Here is a 24,814-nt window from a genome sequence, read left to right on the forward strand (position 1 = left end):
TACAACAACATAGATTTATTAATAATTTATACACCATTTTCAACATAGGGTTTACACACATACAACAGAATCAGCTTATCCGGCCTTTGCTTTAGGTTTTCCAATCCCGTGACTTTGAAGACCCCCTAGGCCTCCTAATCCAGCGGGTCCACCACTCAGACCCCCGGATCCACCGGGAAAACCTCCTGGACTACCGGGAAAACCTCCAGGTCCACCAGCAAAACCTCCGGGTCCACCGGCAAAACCTCCGGGTCCACCGGCAAAGCCTCCAGGTCCACCGGTAAAACCTCCAGGTCCACCGGCAAAACCTCTGGGTCCACCGGCAAAACCCCCACGTCCACCGGCAAAACCTCCAGGTCCACCGGCAAAACCTCCAGGTCCACCGGCAAAGCCTCCAGGTCCACCGGTAAAACCTCCAGGACCACCGGCAAATCCTCCTGGACCACCGGCGAAACCTCCGGGTCCACCAGGGCCTCCGGATGATCCAACAGACTGTGCAAAAGCAATGGATTTAGTATGAGATCCAATAGATCCACCGTGACCACCTGAAGGACCAGCTAATCCCCCAAGTCCACCACTTCTACCTCCTCCTGTTAAAAGGTCGCCAAGTCCTCCAAGCCCTTGTGGAATATTTCCTCCAGGTCCTTGTAAAAATCCGGACTGGCCGCTTTGGAAGCTAACACTTTGGCCTAATCCATCCAACCCTCCGCCTTGATTTCCGGGGGAAAATGAATTTCCGTTAAATCCAGCATGAAATCTACTACCAAGTCCAGAAATACCTCCTGATCCGATTCCATCAAAGCCACCAGGTCCAAAAGCGCCACTGCTTCCGGTTCCTCCGAGAGCACCAATATTTCCACCATCTAAACCACCTCCAAAAATATCGGACAGTCCGCCATCTATACCCCCCAACTGACCCCCTGGGCCACCAGCGCCGCCAAGTAAGGTATGTAAAAACGATGACCCTCCAGTACCTGGACCACCGAATGAGGGTCCACCAGCAGCATTACCACCAATAGGGAAAGTATTGGCCACGTTACCAGAGACAACAGCTGAACCACTGTGTGTTTTGCTTTGTATTACGTTGGCGCCACCGGGTAAACCTCCGATGGAACCACTAGAACCGCCTGGAAATGGGATGGCTCCTCCACCAAAGGATCCACCAAAACCTCCTTGAATTCCGGGAGCACCACCGGACAGGCCACCTGGTGCGCCACCTTGTCCAAAACCAGGAACGGCTCCCCCTGGAAATCCACCGGACCCATCTTGTCCCCCGAAAGACTGAAACTGCTGGAAGAGGTTAGCTGCTCCCTGGTTTGGTCCCCCTAAACCTCCAGGCCCTCCTAATGGTTACATGAATGTTAATGCAATTGTAAATTACGTACATTTAATTGTGAAAGTTTACTAAAGATCGTCATTTTGGTTTTGGAGACTAGTTTAATTAAATGTCTAATGAATTTATTATATGGTTAATCTATGCATTGACAAACCAGGTATAAGATTCACGCTATTTAAAGGGGCATGGTCACGATTTTGGTCAATTTTTTTTTTCTGTTTTTATTATTTACAATGCTTTATGAATGCATTTCTAATGATCGAATGCAATTTGGGTGCCCGTCGATGAGTTTTAAGCAAGATACAGGGCTCACAATTCTTTGTCATGTAAACAAGGCTCGTGCCCTGTTTTTGTTTACATAGGTTCAATATACCAGTAAAACCCTTTTTCAAGCTGATTTGTATATCTTTTTATTCATTTAAGCATAAATAAACAGTTTCTAACTTTAAACACATTCATTTTAGGTCTAAAACTGGAATTTTTACTTCAACATTCAAAATGTAAACAAACACTTTGTTTACATAGCAAAGAATTTTGAGCCCTGTTACTTACTTATTACTCAACGAATGATACTCAAATTTCGGTCGCCTATTAAAAATGCCTTACTGAAGCATTGTAAATATTAAAATCGAAAAAATAATTTTTGACCAAAATCGTGACCACGCCCCTTTAAGTTGTTTTTTAATATACTAGCGATATTTACAAAACGTTACCTTGACGTCCGCCAAGTAATCCGTGGAGCCCGCCGGACCCACCTTTACCCCATGCTTTCGTGGAGAACAGAAGTAAGGCATAAAACACTGTCAGTCCTGTCATTCTATGAAAGAAAATCATATAAGAGCCAATCTTCAATGATTTAAAGTTTAATTTGCCCGTTGGAAACAGATGTATGGTGGCATATCTCTGCCTCTTGTGTGCAAGTTATTTTTCTATTAATTATGTCGACATGCAAGATGAACATGTTGACATGCAAGATAGTAATGTCAACATGCAACATAACTATGTTGACATGCAAGAAAACTGCAGTCAAATAAGAGTTTAAAAAAATCTCAAATATCGCCAACATGTGACATCCAAGATGCTAGATACACTTCCTATTGATGTCAACATGCAACTTATTTATGTTAACATTCAACTTCTTGATGTCGACATGCAACTTATTTATGTCGACATGCAACTTAGTTATGTTAACATGCAAGATAAATATATTGACATGAAACATATTTATGTCGACATGCAACTTAGTTATGTTGACATACAGCTTATAAGTTGCATGTCAACATATTTATCTCGCATGTCAACATACGTAAGTTGCATGTTGACATAAATAAGTTGCATCTCGACATAAATAAGTTGCATGTTGACATAAATAATTTGCATGTCAGCATATTTATCTTGCATGTTAACATAAATAAGTTGCATGTCGACATAAAAAGTTAGCATCTAGCATCTTGGGTGTCACAAGTGGATGTGCATGTCAACATAGTTATGTTGCATGTTGACATAATTATCTTGCATGTCAACATATTTATCTTGCATGTCGATAGAATGATATATTTGATAGAAAAATCACAGTAACACAAGGGGCAGAGATATGCCACCATACAGATGAATAAAAAATAAAGAAACAACAAAACAACTTATATTTATAATACAAAAAATAAAATTATTTTTTAACTGAGTGAAGTGTTATAAACCATGTCGATCCGAAAACCACTTCTATGCTAACACAGACAATCGCAGATACAAAAATCATATCTGTCTAATTTCTGTAATTCTTTTTTTCTTTGTATGATAATCGGTAAGAAGTCACAACCAATGACAAAATAACACCTTAACAATTTGATCTTTGCAATTTTCCGGGTGGAATGTTTCTGTGTAAGATTATTAAACCAAAATTAACTCACATAAGAAATAACTTTTAAAAAGTCGTTTGAACGCGTGTTTCGAATTTATTGTTCGTCAAGATAGTGATGAACAAGGCCGAGTACAGTTTCGCGAGTGCGCATGACTTTGTGCATCTGTGTATTTTTATGTAGTCTTGGGTGCAAAGTTATTACTTTCTTTTGCATTGTGTTTTCATGCGAAACTAAATTATTTGTAACGTTAATTAGTTGAAAAATTGTGATTATGACTTTGATAGGGTAAAATGCTAAAAAGGCGTTTACGCGTTATCATTTCCCGCCGAAGAAAAAAAGAATGATTTGCTCATTTATTGGAAGCGATGATGGACTTAAAAAACGGATTTATTAAGAGGGCAGTAAGAGAAACATATTAGCATTTTAAAAGTGTTATAATATTTCGTTAAAAAATTAATTTTAATAAGCCAATATGAAATGCAATATGCCTTTTTGAGGGGGGAGGCGATTTTGGTATTAACCCTTGACCAAACATAAACATTTTTTATAAATTTCACCACTTGGTGCCGTTTTACGAAAGTTTACATATATTTGAAGAAAAAAAAGAAATTCCAGGAGAGAAAATAAAAAATATAGGAAAATTACAATATATGTGAAAATTTAGCGTTTCTTCAACAAATTCCCGTATGGTCCCATATTAAAAATTGATAATATTTGAGACGACCCACTAGGAAATCGGGTGGTAAATAAAAAAGTACCTGACTTGCACAAGATGTGTATATACACGTAATTCACTCTAATGTAAATATAAACCTTAATGATATTAATAATCATTCCAATCAATTGTATTAACTTTTTCTTTGTTAATTTTATTTTGCGATGTACAGAATCGTGTAAATAATCAAATTAAATAATTGAGTCCTTTTCTTTTTTTAAGAATACAGAAAGTAAGTATTTTTCTGTAAGAAATGATTGAGTAATTTGGCCTTTAAAATGTTTGATTTAATTAACTTTTAAGATTCAGTCAAAATTGTAATGATATATATCGTTAAATATGTTTAAATAATCATGTGTCGTTTTTGTTATATATTTGATTTATAATGTAACATTTTATCCGAGTAGATACAATAAAAAAAGTTGTGAAAAGAGTTATCAGGCAAAAAAATCAATCAAAATAATTATCGCTCTTTGTTCAAAAAACAATTATTTCCTTTTTACAATTGAAAGAAATTTAACTTTCGTCGTACTTTTTAAACTTCGCATATTTCCTTTCGTAAATTAAATTGTTGGTTTTTTCCCAATTTTTCTGGCAATATTTGATCCGCAAATAATTCTGAACGATACACGGGACACAAATTAAATCCTGGGCCTCTTGAAAAAGTCAACATGCTCTCTTGTTTCTTACCTGTATATTTGAACTTAATCTCCAGTGACCGCTCAAAACAGTGCTCATGAATGTTGGTTTTTTCTCTTATACCAGACGTTAAATGAAATTGACACGTCATCCTGGAATCAGCAGACGATCGAATGCCATCAATCAACATGCTGCCCGTCCGTGTAACATTGTCATCGTACAAGATGTATACAAGAAACATTTGGAAAACGTTTTCATTAAACTTAGAAATTACATCAATTTTTATGTAATTCTTGAGTGCAAAATTTTGATAAGATGGTACAGCCTCGAGGTAACACATTGTTATGCATAGTACATAGAATAAACTGCATATTGAATTTTTCATCTTGAAATAGAATGTAATTTTAACTTTGATACTACAACTGTCATCAAATTCAAAGGCAACATCAAAAATGGCATTAGTTTTCGTGTCTAATATGTGTATCTTTTTTTATAATAGAAACCCAGTATCAAATAGAAATATGTCTCTCAATCATGTTGATCGGTGATTGTTTATAAATCGTCAGTGTACTACTAAACTTAACTAAATGGCGATGACAAAAAAAAAACAACCAACCCCTGTTTAGCGATGATTTGATGGTCTGACGAAACATAGCTTTGATACAGCTATCGTCGTAATAGCTTTGTCGCTTCAACGATTATTTGCCATCCTTATGAAGAATCATTTAATAAAAAAGATGGTCGAATGCACGTGAAAAATTGCGTTTAAGTACCGTAAATTGGACCAAGATACTTATGTCATTCCGATGGCCAAAACCAGCAATACTGGAAAAAAGGGGAACAACTACTAAAATATATTTATATATTATCAATTAAAAAAAAATCAATTTCCATTCTGGTCTTTTCCTGGCACAAAATGGTTATGGTACGTTACACATGTAATAAATGTATAACTTCACCTCATTAAAAAAGATGGGGAGTAGGGCAGGTAAAATACCTATAACAGGATGGATAAGATGAAAAGTAAAAACATCAACAAACTTTTAAAATAATTCTCTCAAAAACGTTCCATGCGATATATATTTACCACAACGATTCGTAATCCTTAAAAAATTAATAGGTTCAATACTTGGAATATATTGATTTGAACGGGGTATGCGTATTGAAATCTTCAAATGATTGTATTTTTTAAAGTATCAATATTTAAAGAGTGAGTCTTTGCTCCATATTTTTGCCATTATAGTCTTATTAAGGTCTAAAGGAAAGCAAATGAATTTCAATTATACAACAATATAAAAGCTGTTATTGTGACAGCAAACCGGGTTTTCCTGTGTGTGAACAGTATGCATAATCCATTTGTCAACCGTGAATTTATAAATGAAATGAGGTACTCTTATATGCAATATTTTGCCATAAAATATCATTAAAATATTGATTTTACGATTTTAATAGAAAAAAATAATTTGAAATGGTATTTTACGATTGAGCCAAATGAATGGTCAATTTGCGCAGTCTTTTTTCCCAAGCTTCTTTTTAAACCGAGTTGCAGTCCTTCATCCCTCTGTCTTGTTTCTGTAGTTTTACTCAGCAAGATTTCGGTGAGCAACATTTTATGTTTTACATACATATATGATGTTTTGACGGAGTGATACTAATAGAATCATTCAATATTGCGAGTGTGGAACGGTAAAAATCGGCAAAGCCTCGTCCTAGACCAGGCACGTAGCATCGTTTTTGAAAGTGGGGAGGGGGCAGACCCATCCAAAAAATCTTGACCCTCAAAAAGTTATAAAATTACTTCCCAAGATCATGAAAATCCTAATCCGTGTGTGTGTTAGGGGGGGGGGGGGGGGGGGGAGTTAGGGCAAGTCTACTTATATCTTCTCTTTTACTCTTAATTTCCTTATTTCATTTTATAATGGGGGAGGGGTCTGCCTGAAAATATCCTATCATACAGAACATATTTCAATCAGTTTGTATTCATATGAAAATTACTGTTAATAATAGTATCATATTTGATATAAATTGTCTATAGATCTACTTTTTTCAATTGTCTTCGGACAAAAAAAAATGGTTGGCGAGGCACGTCATTAAAAGCATAACGAGCGGATTCTTCGAATTGAAAATTTCTTCTAATTATTAATTATAATAGTTCTAAAAATACATGTAACAGTAAAATCAATTATCTTTCTTGTCGCTAACTGTTACAATACTCGTTTTGCCCACAGTCACCAGTGTCCTGAATTCTGCATCTCCACTCCCAAGTGTCCGTTTCAATCCCTTTTCCCCATCCTGTTCTACTTGCAATCAATACTGCAAGGGAAACGATATTGTCTTGAGCCAGGGTTCAGTGTCCGCACAGCCCTCTCCTACCCAACCAGATGTAAGAGGAGCTTACAAATTGCCCGTAGAAGGCAACAATGGATTACATTATGTTGTGAACCTGGGTTACCGTAGTTCCTGCTGCTTTGAACTTATGGATTACATCTGCGTTTGATCCTTAAAATATTCTAAAATACTATGATATCTTTTTGCCAGTCTTTAAAGATAAACAAAACAGCACAGAAGTACAATAAGGCTTTATTAATTGAGACAAGCCACATTACAAAAGCTAAAACTAAATTCCACGTTCCTGCAGACCGCATATACCATATACATGTACACTGGAAACTTAACAATTCTAATTGAACTGCTGAACTTTAAACTGGCCATATAAACATGGCACACTCATCTACAAAACTGCTACACAGTAATCCCCTTCCTGTGCAAATTCGAAAATATAACAAGATCACAGGTAGCATCCCATCAATTATTTTTTCAGATAATGCTTGGGCAACACTTTAAATCTGCATTTTTAGTAATGATGTTAAATAACACATATTACACTTGCATTATATTGAAACCCACTTTCAAATTAAACAAAACAGGACAAAAGGCTGTTGAATTATAGATTAAGTCTTATCACTGATAAAAATTCAGTTGAATTTAAGCATAAAAATTCTATCTATTTCTGCAATATATTATAAAAGGATAATGCAAATACATGTATACTGAAATAATGAGCATGATAGGCATCACAATACTACACACTTCAAATGATTTACATGTTTCTATTCAGTGCATTTAACAACTACTGGTATGAACATCTATTACTATATAATGGAATAGGCATACAGTCAGTGAAGTTTTGAAGATATTGTCTCAACAATATGCAAAGTTAAACATTTTTGTAGCACTTTTTTTTTTCTTCAAAAGACAAGTCCACGAACATCATTTTCTTTTCCATACAACAAAGCAACTATTAAATGTAAAAGCACTTAGCACTAACATTCTCCATATAAGAACTCATGCTGGTAAAGTTTTGGGAAAGAAAAAAAAATAATAGAAAATATTTCTGAAAAGCTCATGTCACATCAGTATTTCTTAAACATCCATATTTGAGTAAATAAGTCATCCATTGATAGTCCATATTTTGATTGGGAGTGTCTCACTCCATTCGTTTATTAGTTATTCCTTCAGGTCTCTCTAACAAGTAAATCCTTAGGCAACAGAAGCTGGTGTTTCCTGGCACCGAGAGCTAGATCTAGCAGCTGACACTTCCCTCCATGGAACAGTTAGACATGGTCATCTTGTTTTTTCTAACTTCCTCGATTTTACGTTCCTAGAAGAATCATCAAAAGACTTCATCAATCATGTTAAACTAATAAAAACAATTTCTTACTTAAAGTGTTAATAAAGTCATCATTTTGATTTACAGAATTCTTCCACGTGTACTGAAGAATGATCTTTGACAAATTCTAACAATTTAAATGTCATACCAAAGACAACATGACATGCACTCCACATTCTATTTTCAAACCTCAAGTCTACTCTCCAACCTCAGTAATTAATTTAAAAGCAGGAACCAAAACTATTTTTTTGCTCTTTGATATCTTAAGTTTTATTACTGTATGTAAAAAAATCATACGTTCTCACTATGAATTTTGTCAACAGCAGCATTAGTTCTCACTATGAATGTTATTGTCAACAAGGGCATGTCTTATAAATAATTTACAGTATACAATGAATTATTTAGCAATGTTGAAAATATGCATAAATGTGGAAGGTTTGATTATCACAATTTTTTAAAGAGAGCATTAGGAAAGTCAGTGCCCATTGTATTGAAGATTAGTGCATTATTCATAATGTAAAAATGTTTCAAAGTAATAAAAAGTAGAAAAATAATTTGATACAAAAAAGAGGGAAACAAGAAATGCTACATGAAGTAATCATATAAATGAAGATTGAGTTTCTAGTATAAGAGTGAGTATACATGTGTGCAGTAATCCTTTTAGCACAATACTAAGAGCCTTACATGATCTTTCAGTCTTTCTTGCAGTGCTTTAAAATGCTCTTCACGGTTCTTTAGGGCATTCTCCATTTTCTGGATAATTTTCTCCTCAGAGGTCTTGCTCATAGTTTCACTAGCTTTGCATACTTCCTCAATATGTTTTGCCTGGGGAATACAATGAAATCAAATACACATACGATAAAGCCCCAAATTTTTGAGATTTGCTTCACTTTTGTTATTGCATAGTGTTTACTTCAAGCTCTGCTCAAAGAAGAAAACCATTAGAAAGCAGTTAGAAGGAGAAGAAAAAAAAGAATTGATATGAAAATCTCCAAAATCCTTACATGGTCCTGTAGGCGCTTGACAACAGACTGAAGCTGGTTATTGCGGTTTTCTTCATAAGCTTCATACTTTTGAATAAGTCTTTCCTCTAGCTCTTTGCTCATACTCTCACTATTTCTACATACTTCCTGTACTTTGGCCAGCTGAGGAGATAGAGATTTGGGGGTGAGGAGCATTTCAAAACACTCTAAATGTTCTGGTCTGATTTTGTTTACATGAGACATCCAGAATTTTATAAGAATGTGAAATAAAATTAATCACAATATTTTTTCTACTACAGGAACACCAAAGAGACAACAGTCTACTCATTTACACAAAATAAAAACGCTGTACAAAGAAACTACTCCTTACACTATACAGCCTACACTTACATGTTCTCTGAGTTTCTCTTGCAGACTCATTATCTGTAGTTCACGGTTTTCCTTTGTGATTTCCATGGATCGTCGGAGTTTGGCCTGAGCAGCTTTAGCCTTCTCCTCCTCTTCTTTCTGGGATTTCATCAAGGCTTCCTGCATTCTCTGTTTTTCTTTGGCAACAAACTCTAGCTTTTGAGCTTCTAAAGACTATAAATCATAAACATTATTTATAATAATTTATATGAAATAAACATGGTCCATAACTCATTTTGTTTATTTGTTTGAATAGAAATATTATACCACTCCTTGTTTGTCAAAAAGACATTTAATATTGTGAATATACCTGTCTTCTGGCCTCAGCTTTCTGCAATTTCTCAAAGATCTCATCATGTGTTAGAGGTTTATCCTTTGGAGGGGAAGATATTTTAGGAGCATTATCAGCAGCTGGCTTCAAGATATAGTCATAGGCCACACCACCTGTACTCTTCTGTAACCCTGCTACACAAAAACAGTGGTTTATTTAATGACAATTCAAATTTGAGTAAAATGAATTAATTTCTAAACTGAAGTAAAGTAAATTTTAGTATTGGCACACATAAATCTTTCAAAAGTTTTGTTGTTACCTAAAATTATGATAATTATGCTCTTTAGAAAGTTATAAAACATGCAAATTAAAAGTATGAAAAATTGCTCATATAGGATATTGATAATGATATATAGCAATGATAAAATAAAAATTCATGTCTTAACCTGCAAACTTCATTAAAAATTTTAGCTCTGAAAAGATTTGGATGATTAAATGCCAAATGAACTGAATAATAGTAGCAAACAAAAATTAAACTCATTACAGCATTCATGACAAAGGTTTATGCATGAAACAAAAATGAGGTTTCTGAAGCAGATGCAACATAAGCAGGTATATTTGATAGAAATCACTAAAATGATTCATGTAAGACAACATCTATACAGAATTGTCACCTTTGCCTTTCCAGACAACGACTGCATCGAATGACCTCTGGTTAGGGTGGATTTGGTGTATAGCTTTTTTATTATTGCTAGTGCCTCTCAAGCACAAGAAAAGGCTCAACCAGTTACAGGCTGATTATCCCGGCAGCAGGAAGGCAAGAAATCAATTACATTATTACAATATAAAGATTACTCTGAATATTTCAAATGTTTTGACAAGTGAATCAATCATTCTTCAAGAGACTAATCAAAGAGGACCCATAAAGTAAAATATCCAAAATTAATTTATTCTCTTCAATTGCAAGGACATGTATTTGTTGTTCAGTCTAAAAATCAACAAGTATGATACCTTATCAAAGTGGTTTAAATTTTTCTAACCCCAGTCACCATTTTACACAAGGTTATTTCCTTCAAGTTAAATTATCTATACTGAATGATGTTCATTACATTTTAATAAAAAATTTATTTGATGACTATCAATTGCAAAAAAATAAACCGGCAATCAAATTCCACTGACACACATGTCCTTTTAACCAATAGAATCCATTAATGGTAATGCACCCAATGGATTGCCTCCTAATCGTGACTCAAAACAACAACCATTATCATTAAACCCTTCATCCATTATTCAGAGCCTGGGCCAAGAACATTCAACTTGGTGCATCAGCAACAAGTACGCTGTCTAGAACTTCTCTTCTTCACCATTCCAGAATGTGGAAGCAGTGTCACACAAGAATTCTGAACAGTGACACTTACTTGCTTTCTGACACCTATAACATTCTCTTTTCTTCTTTTTTAATTCAACATGATCTTTATAGATTTATTTGTTCAACAATGAAAAAAAGCAGCACAGTTCAAATACATGTATTCTCTTCATTTCTGACAGAAAATCAGATCTTCAAACAACAGCATCATGTTCCTTTTTCCTCTTAAGCATGAAAGAAATCAATAGCAGACTGGCAGTCTAGACATACTGCACAGGTTTGCCTGCAGTATAAACTTCAGACAAAGATCACCGATAGCATTAATACTACTGATACAATTACTGATTTCATCCGTTTGATAAAGCAAAAAGCTAAATATGGAAGTCTTCTAAGTCTTTATTCTACCATACCATACAGGCTACCTGTATTTCCCACCCAGAGATTAATCGCTTCTAAAATTAATGTTGGTTTAACCAATTACTAAACCTGTACATATTTTTTTAATTGAACTTTTACTGTAGTTTTTATCTGTTCTCAATATAGGAATAAAATGCGTATTTATTTTTGGGATTAAGAAGGAAAGTGGATAAATAGGCTTTATTTTAAATCAATCTGGTGAGACCACTGCTATAAACTTATTGATTGCCCTCTCTCTAAGACTGAAAATGTACACGACTCAACAATAACATTCTATGCACCATTTTTTACTTCGAAATACAGTTAAAAAACTATTCTATATTCAAAAATGAAAATTAGAATACTTTTTTCACCTTTCACAAAAATAAATTTGAATTCCCTGATTAGTGACAGACTCCTGACCCAAAATTCTAAGACTGAAGAGAAATTCTTTCAGAGATGCAATTTGTGAACACTAATGTCAATATTGGTCAGTTTGATGTACAGACTTACAATACATTGTGTTATTAGATCGGAACATTTCTCAATATCTATGGTACATCTTTTTAAAGGTTGGTCCAAGATTTGATGAAACTGTGAAAAGATGAATTTAATAGGCTTCTGCGATGGCCATGTATATAATGCATAATGTTAAAGCAAACATGTGAATGGAAGCTTGCAATGTTTGGATAATTAATGCTTGTATACAAGGGTTATGTGTTATCTGCCCAGAACCAATACAAACCTTCCACATTGGACTACGTTCACTATGTTTATTGTAATCTGAAATGGTCAATTCAATAGAAAAGCTATGTGGTATTGCATACAATTTTTTAACTGTTATTCATTTGATCCATGTCCCAAATGAAGAGAAAAGTTTGATCCAATAGCATCATGGCCGTGTTATAATACAATGCTAGAACCATGCCTCAACCTGCAAAAGAATTGCCTGAAGCAAACTCCTCTATGTGAAACTTTGGGATTCATTCTTCTTTGAAGGTTATACTTTAGTTTAAACTCTGGCAAAAAAAGGTATCAATCATTGTGGCTAAGAAATAATTTTTGTCTAAAAGTTGTTGCATGTTTACAAAACAAGTCTGATGCAGTCTTACCTGTTGACATTGTGTATGGATTTCAATTCTAAAGGCACTGGTTGATTTTGCACCTGTAAAAAGAATAACGAAATGAATGTCACTGAAATGCATTGTTCACTTCTCAGGGTTCTCCATTAAGCTGCACAAACCCCATCACAATAATTTGGCCCTTCGTAAAATATCTTCTGACCTCATTTAATAGGATCTACCACTAGCACAAGGGTTTGCTAGGTCAAAGACAATTAAATAAAAAAAATAAAAGAAAAATAACTTGAATATATCAAAACTTTAAATATTCGTACCCCATAAGAACTTGGTTCTGTCATTAATCTAGGAAACAGGTGCTTGCACATTTTGCATCTCAGTATAATTTTAAATGATGGACAAGCCTGTTGCTAAACATAAATACAAGTTCATTGTGCCAAATTCTAAAACTACAATATCAAAATTAACCCAGTCAGAAGAGTTTAACTTTTGGAAACCAGATGAAATTTTAAAACAATGATGGATGGCCAATGAACTGTCCACTCTTTTTTTCAAGATACAATTACATTTATCATTCAAACAATGTTTTATGAGAAGGATTTGTATAACATTTTGTCACAAACTGTTTCCACAGAATTCACTGCTCATTTTTTGCAGTGTAAATTTTAAGTTGTTTGTACAAGTGGAACTGTAGCTTTGTCTGCCAACCCAAGTTGAACCATTGAGCCTCAGTTCTGCAGCCAATTATTTGATGAGGTTATGTAATACAAACAATAAATATATCCCAGGAAAAAAAGTTCTCTTGCAACAATCCATTTCATGCTCGATGGCTATATAAACTTTAAATAAGGTCAATTCTTACATGCCTTATTAAATCACTTTCACAAAGAAACTAGAAACCAAAATGCAAAATCATCCCTAACTAGAAAGCCAACAATTTATTCCAATTCAAACTCTTGGTCAGGATCACAAAATAACAGCCATATCAGCCCCCAAATGAGAATTTTAATTTCTACATGTATATATTTAGGGTAGCTGTTCAGTAACAGCTTTTCCTATAGCAGAATTATACCTGTTATAATATATGTTTATAACAAAAGTAACTCCAATTTATCTTGATACACCAAATTTATTGCAATTATTGAAGTTAATTTCTTGTTTACCTTCAGCATAAGTGTGTTAAATTTTGAATAAAGATTTGAGGCAGTTGAGATTTTACGCAATTTAATGTTGATCATTAATTCATTCATGTAATTATGAAACAAATTATTGCCAGCCAACTTTCATTCACTATTTATCACTTCCAGAAATTCAGTGTATGCATTACCATTCTTTCATATATTCATTACCTATAAAGCAATGTATTTTCTAAAGGTCTAAAAAAATTTTCTTTTGGAATAAATCATTTTTGAAAATTTTAAAATTGCTTAAATGAAGATCATCCCAGGGATTATAAGGTCATCCCAACATTCTAGTATTCAAAGTTATAGCATGCTCGTATCTTCGATGTCTTACAGAAAAATTTGAAGGAAAAAATTTCGTTATTAACTAATTGAAAGTAAGAATTTCAAGTTACTAATTAAAATCTAGAAGGCCTTAAACAGGCTTTATGTACAACAATATCCATACCTGATCATGCTTTAATACTGAGGGGAAAAAAGTCACACGCTAACCCAGCTTGAATAACTATTCCCAGCCCAGACTTGCACTGCAGCCTAGCCTACAATCACTTTTTCCTTCTCTCCGACACGGAGCTTCCGATGGCTGTGCAGGACTGCAGACTGATGACTCATACCCTAGTCATACTGAATACATTACCAAACCGCCTGCTTCTGCCGCTGCACAAAACTTCCAATATCTCCTTGGAAGTTTTTTTTTCTCTATCTGCAAAATGCTAAAGCTCTATTTGCTCTGGACTGCTAGAGCAACATTATTGATGTCGTGATCAGATTGTCCACAGAGGACCATTATTGTTGGAATTTTACTTCATTCTACAACCAATTCCGACAGAAAAGAGACTGATCTCTCGGTCCTTTAAGAAACATAACTTGCAAAGTATCATCAATATAAAACATCCTCACCCCCCTCAAATATTTACATCATCAATCTAAAATTAAACTCTATATATGTGAGTAATGAGTATAAGAAAAATAGAAATCTGAAATAAACATTTCTAGTTTGTCTAAGTTCTATTTTAGTTGTAAATTAAATGAACTAGAAATTGGACAGTATATGGTACAATATATGTTGTGCGTCAGTTAAGGTCATGGTTGATATGCAAGTTTTCAAACTCTAGGAAATATGATACTTTGTAATACAAATTTATCAAGATAATGGAAAACTAGAGAGTTGAATGTATTTCAATCCTTGTCATTTCCTCTGAATGTTCCCCGGAAATCAATAGAATCCTGAGGATAAATAATGGAGGAATCAATATGGAGGTATGAGTCAGTCTACCTGTACTCACAATGGAGGGTGAGTAATCTTTCAACTCGAGCATGACTGGATTCCAAAGCCCCTTTGAGAGCTTTGTAACCCTTGATTAATATTGAATACCAAACCTTCCATAACAATAGTGGAACATCTTCAAATATTGAATTATCCTTTTTCTCAATATTTGAAAAATAATGACATTTCTTTAAAATTTGAGACTATATAATCAAATATACACTGACTGAATACTGATTTGAAAAAAGAAATTCTGCAATACATCATCCCATTTCTTATATAAGTTGTAAAAGTCATATCTGACTAGTACGTCTGCACCTTTATTCTCACTATCTAAGAACAAAAGAGACAATTTCTAATAACAATAATGGTACCTTTAACTCCTTCATACTAAAAAATATTCTTAAGATTTCTGCATTCTGTGTAAAAAAGGCTTTGATATTCATTCCAATGGCAACATTCATCAAGATTATAAAAGACAAACCCCTCTTGTTATGTTAGAAAAATATTGCAAACCGCTTGGTATGAGCAATCTCACTGTCTATTGTAGAAAATCAAAAACATCACATGTATAAGATGTTGCCAAGAAGGAGATGACAAAATTGGTTGAGAATGAAATATGGGCTTTGCTTTCTTGTTTAGCTGGAAGTTCCTGTTAATAAATCTTCTTAAGATGATTTTTTTTCAAAAACATTAAAAGAATTTTTTTCCACATCTCTGAGACTTATTCCTTGAGGGATCCTTCTTGGTGGAGTTCAAGATAAAAGCAACCCAGTGTGTCAATAGTTTAAAACTCGAACAAATGCTATCTCGAAGACATTAATTTACTTAAATCGATTTTCTTCTTCAACTTGAATCTTCCAAAAAAAAAAATAAAAATTAAACGCAGCATGCAATTGTAAAGTGTTTCTGCAAGATTTACTTTGGTGCAATGATAGTGGCAAGAAATTACTGGGTTTGAACAATTTAGAGACAGCAATCAAAAAAGCAATATGCTTCATTTTTTGTCATCGCAAAGTTCGAGAAGATCATTAGCAATAGATCAATCCATTTTTTTTTTACATGTGAAGGAAACAAGTGTATTTTTTTTTTCTCTGTCCTAATTAAACTGTGCAATATCAAATAAGCTAGTCAAATGTCTAAACTAAAAAATAAAACAGTTAACTCATAGTTCCTCTTTGAGATTATGTTTTCCAGTCATTTAAAAACTTACATTTATCAAATCACATTATCTAGACCTATATAACTGCATCAAACTTAGTTAAACGTGTGGTGTCTGGTCTTACTTAAAATTATCAAATGGAGATGAAATGATGTAAAACTATCCATAACATTTTGAGAATTATGCAAAATAACCTTCGACGCACCAACAAGAAGTACTTCGATATACCGTCTATCTCTCTTGAAAATCTTCGTTTACAACCCAATCGCGCGCTTCTCACGGAGGGGAAGTGACGTACAAGCATTATTTTAATTGGTTAACTTTATTTATCTTTTCATTTTGATTGGTTAGACCATTGGATTTCCCCTACTGCAAGTCGCGCCAACTTTCAGCTGTGAACATGGTGAAATACATGTACAACATTCAAGATATGTTGAAAATGGGGTAAGCCGTAACAAAATCGATGAAGTTAATAGTTGCCATTTTTGCTATCATAGAATATATCACATGTCTGCTGATTGCAGCGAAAAAAGTGTTTAGCTCGAATGTTCTCTATTTCATGGACCACTATATAGTACCGCTGCTCGTAATATGATTACGGTGCTACCGTCGTGGCGAGCGCAGCAAGAAGCAAGAATTACACTTATGCCTTCCTTGCATCGTCAACTAGACAACTATATTAAAAAAATAAGTGATATACAGTAATACTTATCAACTAACATCAAAGAATTTGAGAGAAAGAGAATATTTCTGTTTAAAAAAATTCTTACAAATACATGGACTTGCTTCCCCCTAAAATTGTTCTTTACATTTGGAGAGAATTGATGAGTCTGTAAAATGTAATTTGTGTTTAAATCAAAAGTGTAAGCGTTAAGGTGGAATAACAGACCTGGGAAAAGTCACTCAAATTAACAGAAAATTTTTTGATAATGAAAGATATAATGATAAATAAACTGTACAAATGTCAAATAAGTGAAAAATTTGCAGTTTGAGGATAAAAAATGAATATCTAAAATAATTATACCAGTAAGTAACGACAAAAGACCGAATTTGGGATGTGTACGGATCAGAAGTCTGACACATTATCCACTCGGCTATGGAGTAAGTTAAATGTTTCAGACCATAAAATCCCTTTAAGAAAATGAAATGTCGTTTCGATCAGCGACCACCTTAAATTTTTATTTTTTCTTTGAACTTTGTTGTTTTCCAAGTTATATATATTTTTTTTGCTGGTTCATAATTTCATTCTAAATATATACGTTAAATTAAGAGTTGTTTGTTCTTTTTCGCACTTTGGTTCTTAAAACTCCCTTCATTTCCTGGCGCGCTGCACTCACTATCAATAATCAATGATATTTTAATTTTACCAGCCAAAATAAGTTATTACCTCCAGGGACGTCTGAAGGAATTCAAAATTTAGAGTCGTGTTCTATGCCAAAACCTGAATTTTATGAGGGGTATTGTGTGTTTGTGGGGGGAGGGGGTAACGTTAGAATGAATCCTGCAGTATGGCAGGAGATTGTAGGAAATTTTATTATATAGTTTGTACAGTATGAAATAACATGACTTTTCATTTTTGGGAGTTGATTTTAATCAACTCTGCTATGCAGTTACTCTGGCAAACCGAAAGTGAAACAGTGTTTGGACCTAAGCACAAATCATCACCGCTGATAAATCTTAGTTCTTAAAAATAATACAAAAATTCGATGTAATGTATGCTAAAGCATTGTTTTTCAAGAAAACTTATCTATAAACACTTTGAAAATATTCAGATTTTATATAATACGAACAATTTAGCTATTTTTGTAGTCTCATGTATTCCTACGCCAGAGTTTAATATAGTCTCGTTCAACCAAACGCTCGACTGTCTCGGTAAATCTCCGACAAACAGAGAGGCTCTGCTGCTTGGTGGAGATTAACGAAGACAGCTGAGCGTCTGGTTGAACGAGACTAGGGTTCGATATCAATAGTGCTAATTAGATCCATACAATTTTAAGAATTGTTTTAATTACTAATACATAGTTTGAAATCGATCTTTAAATATTACACAACATGATTCATATGGGGTTTCTCTAATTTCTTGTCGGAAAAGTCTAATAAAATTTCATATTATAAAAAAGTGCGTAATTTAAATACAGACTACAAACTAATTGCCAAGCAAGATAAGTTGATTTAAAAATAAATAATAATCGATAAAATCAACTCCCGTCAGTACTTCAGTACTTTGATTCTTGTATCAAATCACATTTTATAATATGTATTATGGTGCGACCGTTTTGAGGAGCTAAACAAAATATTAAATAAATATCATAATAATTAATTATGAAATTTGTGGGGTTCACCAAATAAAGATGCAACAACATGAAAAAAAATTAAACAACATTTTTCACCTGTGTGTGTCTTTAAAAAAAAAGAATTTGATGAAAAAATTTCCATGAACAATTACTCATTACTTCAATATTTTGATTTATTAATGAGAACTTGATTTAACATTTGTGCATCTCTGGTAAGATTAATTTCAACCTAGAATTCTTTCCCCTTTTAAAAAAGTGATTTTGACATCAGAGATAATGTTTGCAGTTCAGGTTCATTAATTGTCATCTGTTTATTTTTTTTAAACTCTCCTGAAAATAATCTGCGAACTTTAGAATATTTTGTTTAGTACCCCTTTAAGGCAAGAAATTTTTAAAATACATTTTACCTACTCCTGTGAGAATGTAAAATTGGTAGTCATATGCAATTTTCATGGAATAGTGAGTACGATTCTGATAACAGAAAATGAAGTACGTAAAAATTAGCAGTAGTTTGAATTTTCTCTTTCCCCAGGCATTGTTGTTAGAGCTCGCAGTACTAATTGCCAGCACAGTACTATTAACTATAATATAGATATAAACTTTATAATAAAGGTTGCCTCGTACAGGTGAAACCTTGTCTCATTGAGCTATGAATCTTTGATTACCCATGTTTAATACTACCGTACATGCATTATAATTGCTCCCTCCCTCTTTTGTTGAACCATTGGAAAATATGAACAGCCTTCCCTGTTCTGAAGCCCTTGATCTCTTTTGTTGTTATATATATCTTTAAAAATTCTATTTTTCAGCACATTAACCTATCTCAGATTAAACTTTTTTTTCCAATTTTACAGATAGTTTAAAGCAACTAAACCAGAAATACCTACTGCATAGATAGTGCCTGAACAAGTTGCAAAATGCCTCTAGTGGATGTGAAAGGTGTGCATGTTAACTTTCCATTTGATCCATATCCTTGTCAGGTTACTTACATGGAAAAGGTGGTAGAATGTCTGCAAAAGGTAAGAAATTTCCCCAAGTTAATAATTGCTCATTTTGAATTTATTTGATTTCAAGTAAATAACTGTAGCTCTATGGCATGTCAACCCAATACAATATGCAGCTATAGATAAACACATGGTCTTCCACCTCTTGAGAAGGTTTTTAAGTGATTATTCTAGATAGTTGGGTACACTCATGTCATAATCAAAAGCCATATGCAACTTGATGGTTACATTGTAAATCAGTAATCTCCAAATCACTGTCCCCCATTTATTAGATTTTTTTGCATCTTAAAGAAGACTTTGATTACGGTAAGACTCTTTAATTTTTTTCCATTAATAATATTCAGTGTTTATGTGCAGAATGTAAATGGAATCCTGGAGAGTCCCACTGGGACAGGGAAAACCCTGTCTCTTCTCTGTTCATCCCTGGCCTGGCTCCAGGACAAGAAGGCGCAGGTGGAGCTTAACCGCCAGGCCAACATCTCCTCACTGATGGGTGACAACGGCAGCCTGCAGAACAACCAGATCGAGGCCCTGAAAAAAAGTCTTGAGTCCACCACAGGCATGACATGGGGAGGGAGTGAATTCGGTAATGGAGGAAAGATTTTTTAAGAACCAAGATTAAATAATAAGGTTTAATAGTGAATTAGTTTGAGTAATGTTTATGAAATTAACCAATTGTACCTTTACAAAATCATTGCACAAAGTTAAATGTTTGAAGAAAAGCATATCAAACTTCAATGTTTTGTTATTTAAAGAAATCTGTGATGTAAACTACTGCTATATTGTTTTTGGTCATATACATGTAAGTCCTCTTTTTGTCTTCTTTGAATTAAAAAGATGACAGCATCTTTTCGATCTCTTTTTGAAAAGCTGTGCCAAAGATAATATATGCTTCAAGGACTCATTCCCAGCTCACTCAGGCTGTGCAGGAGTTGAAAAGATCAGCTTACAACACGTAAGAAAATTCAGTAAATTCTTACCATTAACACATGTTGTACAATTTTTGTGTTTCCGACTTGAGTTTAAAATTCCATGTGCAAATTTACACACAATGACATACCATTTTACTGCATGTATTTGTATTTAATTTGTAGAATTTTCTGGATAGTTTCATTGTCTACCCTATCAATAAAGAAATCTTGATTCGTAAGCTATTGATTGACCAATGTAGTTGACTTGGGGGAAAAAGATGCAAACATAAGTGAGCTTTGGAAAAATCCTTCCTTTTAGAAAGAACATACGTTACGATACCTCACTACACGTAGACTTATACTTTTTAAGACACTACATCACAAGATGGCAAAATAAATGTTTTCATAACATGATTTTATCAATCTATTTGGTTGAATATCATCATAACTCAGTGGTTAAAGTGTGGGGATTGTGAACTGCAGATCATAAGTTCCAATCCGCTTCGTGCTTTTAGTTTACATTTACTGAATTGACTTTTTGAAAATATGATTCTTTATCCAAAATTGCACAGTTTTTTGCCTATTTGACTCATATACCTCTTATAATCATTATCTATTAAAATCGTGTATTTTTCTGCTTATTGGAGAAACTGTATCAAGGTGTAGTGAGCCATCTTAATAGGTCCAAGCAGTTTTGAGGTAGAGTGCATTGAAACCTGCAGCATTTAATTGTATTTGTTAACAAGTCTTGTTTGATGGGCCATAAAGTGTAACAGCCTTTGATGTATATTAAAATTCTAAACAACCTTAATTACAATCAGCTGTCCTGTGAAGTAGGAAGATCAAGCTCATTTATTTTAAAATTTAATATTTGCTCTACATATTTTTGTGATAATTGATCCAAGACATCATGAAATCTTTAGAAACAAATTAAAGAAAGTAATATTCCCAAACTCTTTACTTTTTTTTTTTAAATTTACCATGAAGCAATATTTCAGGAACTTCATTAACATAAAGAGCCTTACAATTCTGGTTTATTATACCCCCCGCAAACGAAGTTTGGGGGGGTATATAGGAATCACCTTGTCCGTCTGTCTGTCTTACCGTCTGTCCGTCCGTCTGTCTGTGCAATCGTGTCCGGTCCATATCTTTCTTATGGAGAGGCATTGGAAGTTCTTACTTCACACAAAGATTGCTTATGACCTAAGGGTGTGTCATGACCTTGACCCAAGGTCATTCGGACAAGGTCAAGGTCACTGGCATGAAAAGTGCAAAATTCGTGTCCGGTCCATATCTTATGGAGAGTTATTGGAAGTTCTTACTTCACACAAAGATTGCTTATGACCTAAGGGTGTGTCATGACCTTGACCCAAGGTCAATTGGGAAAGGTCAAGGTCACTGGCAGAAAAAGTGCAACATTCGTGTCCAGTCCATATCTTTCTTATGGAGAATTTTTAAAATTTCTTACTTCACACAAAGATTGATTATGACCTAAGGGTGTGTCATGACCTTGACCCAAGGTCATTTAGGCAAGGTCAAGGTCACTGGCAGAAAAAGTGCAAAATTCGTGTCCGGTCCATATCTTTCTTATGGTGAGGCATTGGAAGTTCTTACTTCAAACAAAGATTGATTATGACCCAAGGATGTGTCATGACCTTGACCCAAGGTCAATCGGGCAAGGTCAAGGTCACTGGCAGAAAAAGTGCAAAATTTGTGTCCGGTCCATATATTTCTTATGGAGAACCATTGGAAGATCCTAATTCACACAAAGATTGCTTATGACCCATGGGTGTGTCATGACCTTAATCCAAGGTCATTTGGGCAAGGTCAAGGTCGTTGGGAAAAATAGTATAAAATTCGTGTCCGGTCAATATCTTTCTTATGGAGAATTATTGGACGTTGTAACTTCACACAAATATTGCTTAGGACCTAAAGGTGTGTCATGACCTTGACCCAAGGTCAGGTTGGCAAGGTCAAGGTCACTGGCAGAAAGGTGAAAAATTCGTGTCCAGTTATTATATTTCTTATGGAGAAGCATTAAATGTTCTTACTTCACACAAATATTGCTTATAATCAACAGTTTTAAAAAAATAGAGTAGTTGTTATTTAAGGAAAATGGACGGTGAAATAGATTCATCCAATATTTTCTATAATTGGAAAAATACACGCATTATGATTTTTATCTTAGCGGGGGGTATCGATTGTGAGCTTGCTCACAGTACCTCTAGTTTATTTATGTTTCCATATCATTTGATACCTACATCAGCTTAAATCAGTAAACACTATAAACAATATCTGATGTATATGAAGTTTGCCTTATAAGTGCGTGGTTATTGATTTAGGGGATGGTGTAAACAAATGTTTGGATCTGCATCACAATCACACAAACAAACAAAACCCTAAACTATACTGGTAAATATTTTAAAATCTGAAGGTTTTAATTCTTTCTTTTTTTCATCCCTACCCTTATTTATTACACCCTTTTTAAATGAAGATTGAAATCTTTTTAACCTACTGTGTATTTTTTGTTTCAGTATTTTCGTTAATGATTTGTGATTATTTACATGTTTATATTTTAGGTCTTAACCATTTTTGATAAACAAAATTTATATAGTATATTCTTAGGTCAAAAATGCAATATTTTACTACCAAGAGTTAATAACATATATTTCCCTTTAATGAATCTAAAAAGTACTAGCTAAGTTTCTAACTGCATGGACAAATTGCCTTCTCATTTTACAAAAGGAGAAAGAGGAAATGATAAAACATCAGATTTGGTGAACCAGACAATCAATTTAATGATTGATCTAACAGCATTCAGTAACATTCATAAAAGCAGATTATTGCTCTCTATCCCAGTACTACACAAGTAGTTTGAACTAGACTTTACCAGAGGGATGTCGATAATATGACCGTTCTATTCCCCCTGCGTATGTCTGCATGGGTTATGTAGGGTCATCATGTGTATTAGAATATCGTAACTCGCTTTATTGTCTATTAAGAAAAATCAATATTGTACATAATTCTGTGTGCTCTTTACCCACACTTTTGTATTTTTTTTTTTTTTTTTTGAGAGAATGTAATTTAATTTAAATATCAAGATTATTTAGATGGGAAAAGTGGAAAGGGCATTGCCAGTTTTGATGTTTGTGAACATCCCACAAGTAATGATTTATTTTCTTTGTGTTTTTTGATGCAATTAAATAAAATGCGACAGTCTGCCGGTACATATAACTCCATTGATTTTACTGCAGTTTTCTTTCATGCTTCTGTAGAGATTTGCAGACACAGTATATCCTGGCATGTTTGGGGGCTTAGGGATAGGATGGAAAGTTGTACGTAAAAAACGGAACTCCGAATCATTGATTTTCTTCTGTGGGTTACTCTAGGCCAATATTGTATAATCCCAGCATTGAATGAGTAATTCTGAAAATTTCCACAATTTTTACATGTATCCCCATCGATCAATAAAGAGATTCGCATAACTGCCAAACTAAACAGACTTGCTGTATTTTTCAAGTTGTTAAAAAAATCTGCTTTTTAAGCAAATTTTATGATTTTGTACCTTTAGATAGACTTTAAATACTAAATTTAAAATATAGTGATTTCAATGTACGATTGATGTGCAATATATATATATGTTTTAAAGAAAGTAGTAAAATACAGTTTAAGGATTATCTGAATAAATGCCAGCTGTCTTTGTTTATACTGGCATATATATAGATCGCAAAGAGTATGTAAAAATAACTAAAGTATTGTTAATCTACATCAGTATGATAGATAAAAGAAATAAGCAAGTTGTCTGATATGGGAATTTAAGTCTGACTTCTGTAGTCCATGATTTTTCTTAGGTTGCTGAAGGATCAATGATAAACTGGTTAGAACTAGATCATGTAGATTTCAACCCTTGTCAGTTTCTTTAGAGCTATGAATTACAACCCATTTCTGTAAGAAATAGAGGGAATCATACTTCGTGGATGTAAATATTTGAAAATATCAATGGTATGCATATATAATGTTGATTTTAAGTGGAAATGCAGCTGCTGATTAAGTAGCAAAAACTTGTGTAAATATCACTATTAATGATGTCAAGGAATAATAAAGATGCCATATTGTAAAGGTGAATGAGAACTACTGTACAAGATTTTAGGCTAGCTTTGGTAGGTTATAGTATATTGTTCAAGATCTTACCGCTATGATCTAGAACAAACCTCAGGTGTCATGAAGTTTTGTTAAATTGTGCTTGCTTTAACTAGCTTTAACTAAATATAAT

General features: G+C 33.8%; 3 protein-coding genes across 15 annotated transcripts in view; 1 reads left to right on the top strand and 2 right to left on the bottom strand.

The window, feature by feature from the left end:
- Positions 1-4,670, bottom strand: LOC128166571 (uncharacterized). The gene is made up of 3 exons (XM_052831837.1): positions 4,601-4,670; positions 2,050-2,153; positions 1-1,343 (listed from the first exon to the last, which is right to left on the bottom strand). The coding sequence occupies exons 2-3, from the start codon at positions 2,150-2,152 to the stop codon at positions 76-78; spliced, it is 1,371 nt and encodes a 456-aa protein (XP_052687797.1). The 5' UTR covers position 2,153; positions 4,601-4,670; the 3' UTR covers positions 1-75.
- Positions 4,671-7,113: 2,443 nt separating this feature from the next.
- On the bottom strand, positions 7,114-16,634 carry LOC128164804 (stathmin-3-like). Of its 13 annotated transcripts, none has more exons than XM_052828807.1 (8): positions 16,538-16,634; positions 12,756-12,808; positions 10,556-10,675; positions 9,921-10,075; positions 9,593-9,784; positions 9,224-9,364; positions 8,904-9,044; positions 7,114-8,210 (listed from the first exon to the last, which is right to left on the bottom strand). In XM_052828807.1, exons 2-8 carry the CDS (start codon positions 12,763-12,765, stop codon positions 8,133-8,135), a joined length of 837 nt encoding a protein of 278 aa, XP_052684767.1. In that variant the 5' UTR covers positions 12,766-12,808; positions 16,538-16,634; the 3' UTR covers positions 7,114-8,132. The 13 variants fall into 13 exon arrangements, with proteins under 13 accessions (XP_052684767.1, XP_052684769.1, XP_052684768.1 ...); XM_052828809.1 differs by having other exon boundaries at positions 16,561-16,577; XM_052828808.1 differs by having other exon boundaries at positions 16,527-16,545.
- Positions 16,635-16,670: 36 nt separating this feature from the next.
- Positions 16,671-24,814, top strand: part of LOC128164802 (regulator of telomere elongation helicase 1-like) — a 29,068-nt gene continuing 20,924 nt past the window's right edge. Inside the window, exons 1-4 of the mRNA XM_052828804.1 lie at positions 16,671-16,776; positions 19,481-19,645; positions 19,988-20,216; positions 20,501-20,585. Of these exons, the coding sequence (XP_052684764.1) occupies positions 19,544-19,645; positions 19,988-20,216; positions 20,501-20,585 (416 nt within the window). The 5' untranslated portion in view covers positions 16,671-16,776; positions 19,481-19,543. The remainder of the gene's footprint in view (positions 16,777-19,480; positions 19,646-19,987; positions 20,217-20,500; positions 20,586-24,814) is intronic.

This window comes from Crassostrea angulata, chromosome 10 (assembly GCF_025612915.1).
Source record: "Crassostrea angulata isolate pt1a10 chromosome 10, ASM2561291v2, whole genome shotgun sequence".
Taxonomy (NCBI): Eukaryota; Metazoa; Mollusca; class Bivalvia; order Ostreida; family Ostreidae; genus Magallana; species Magallana angulata.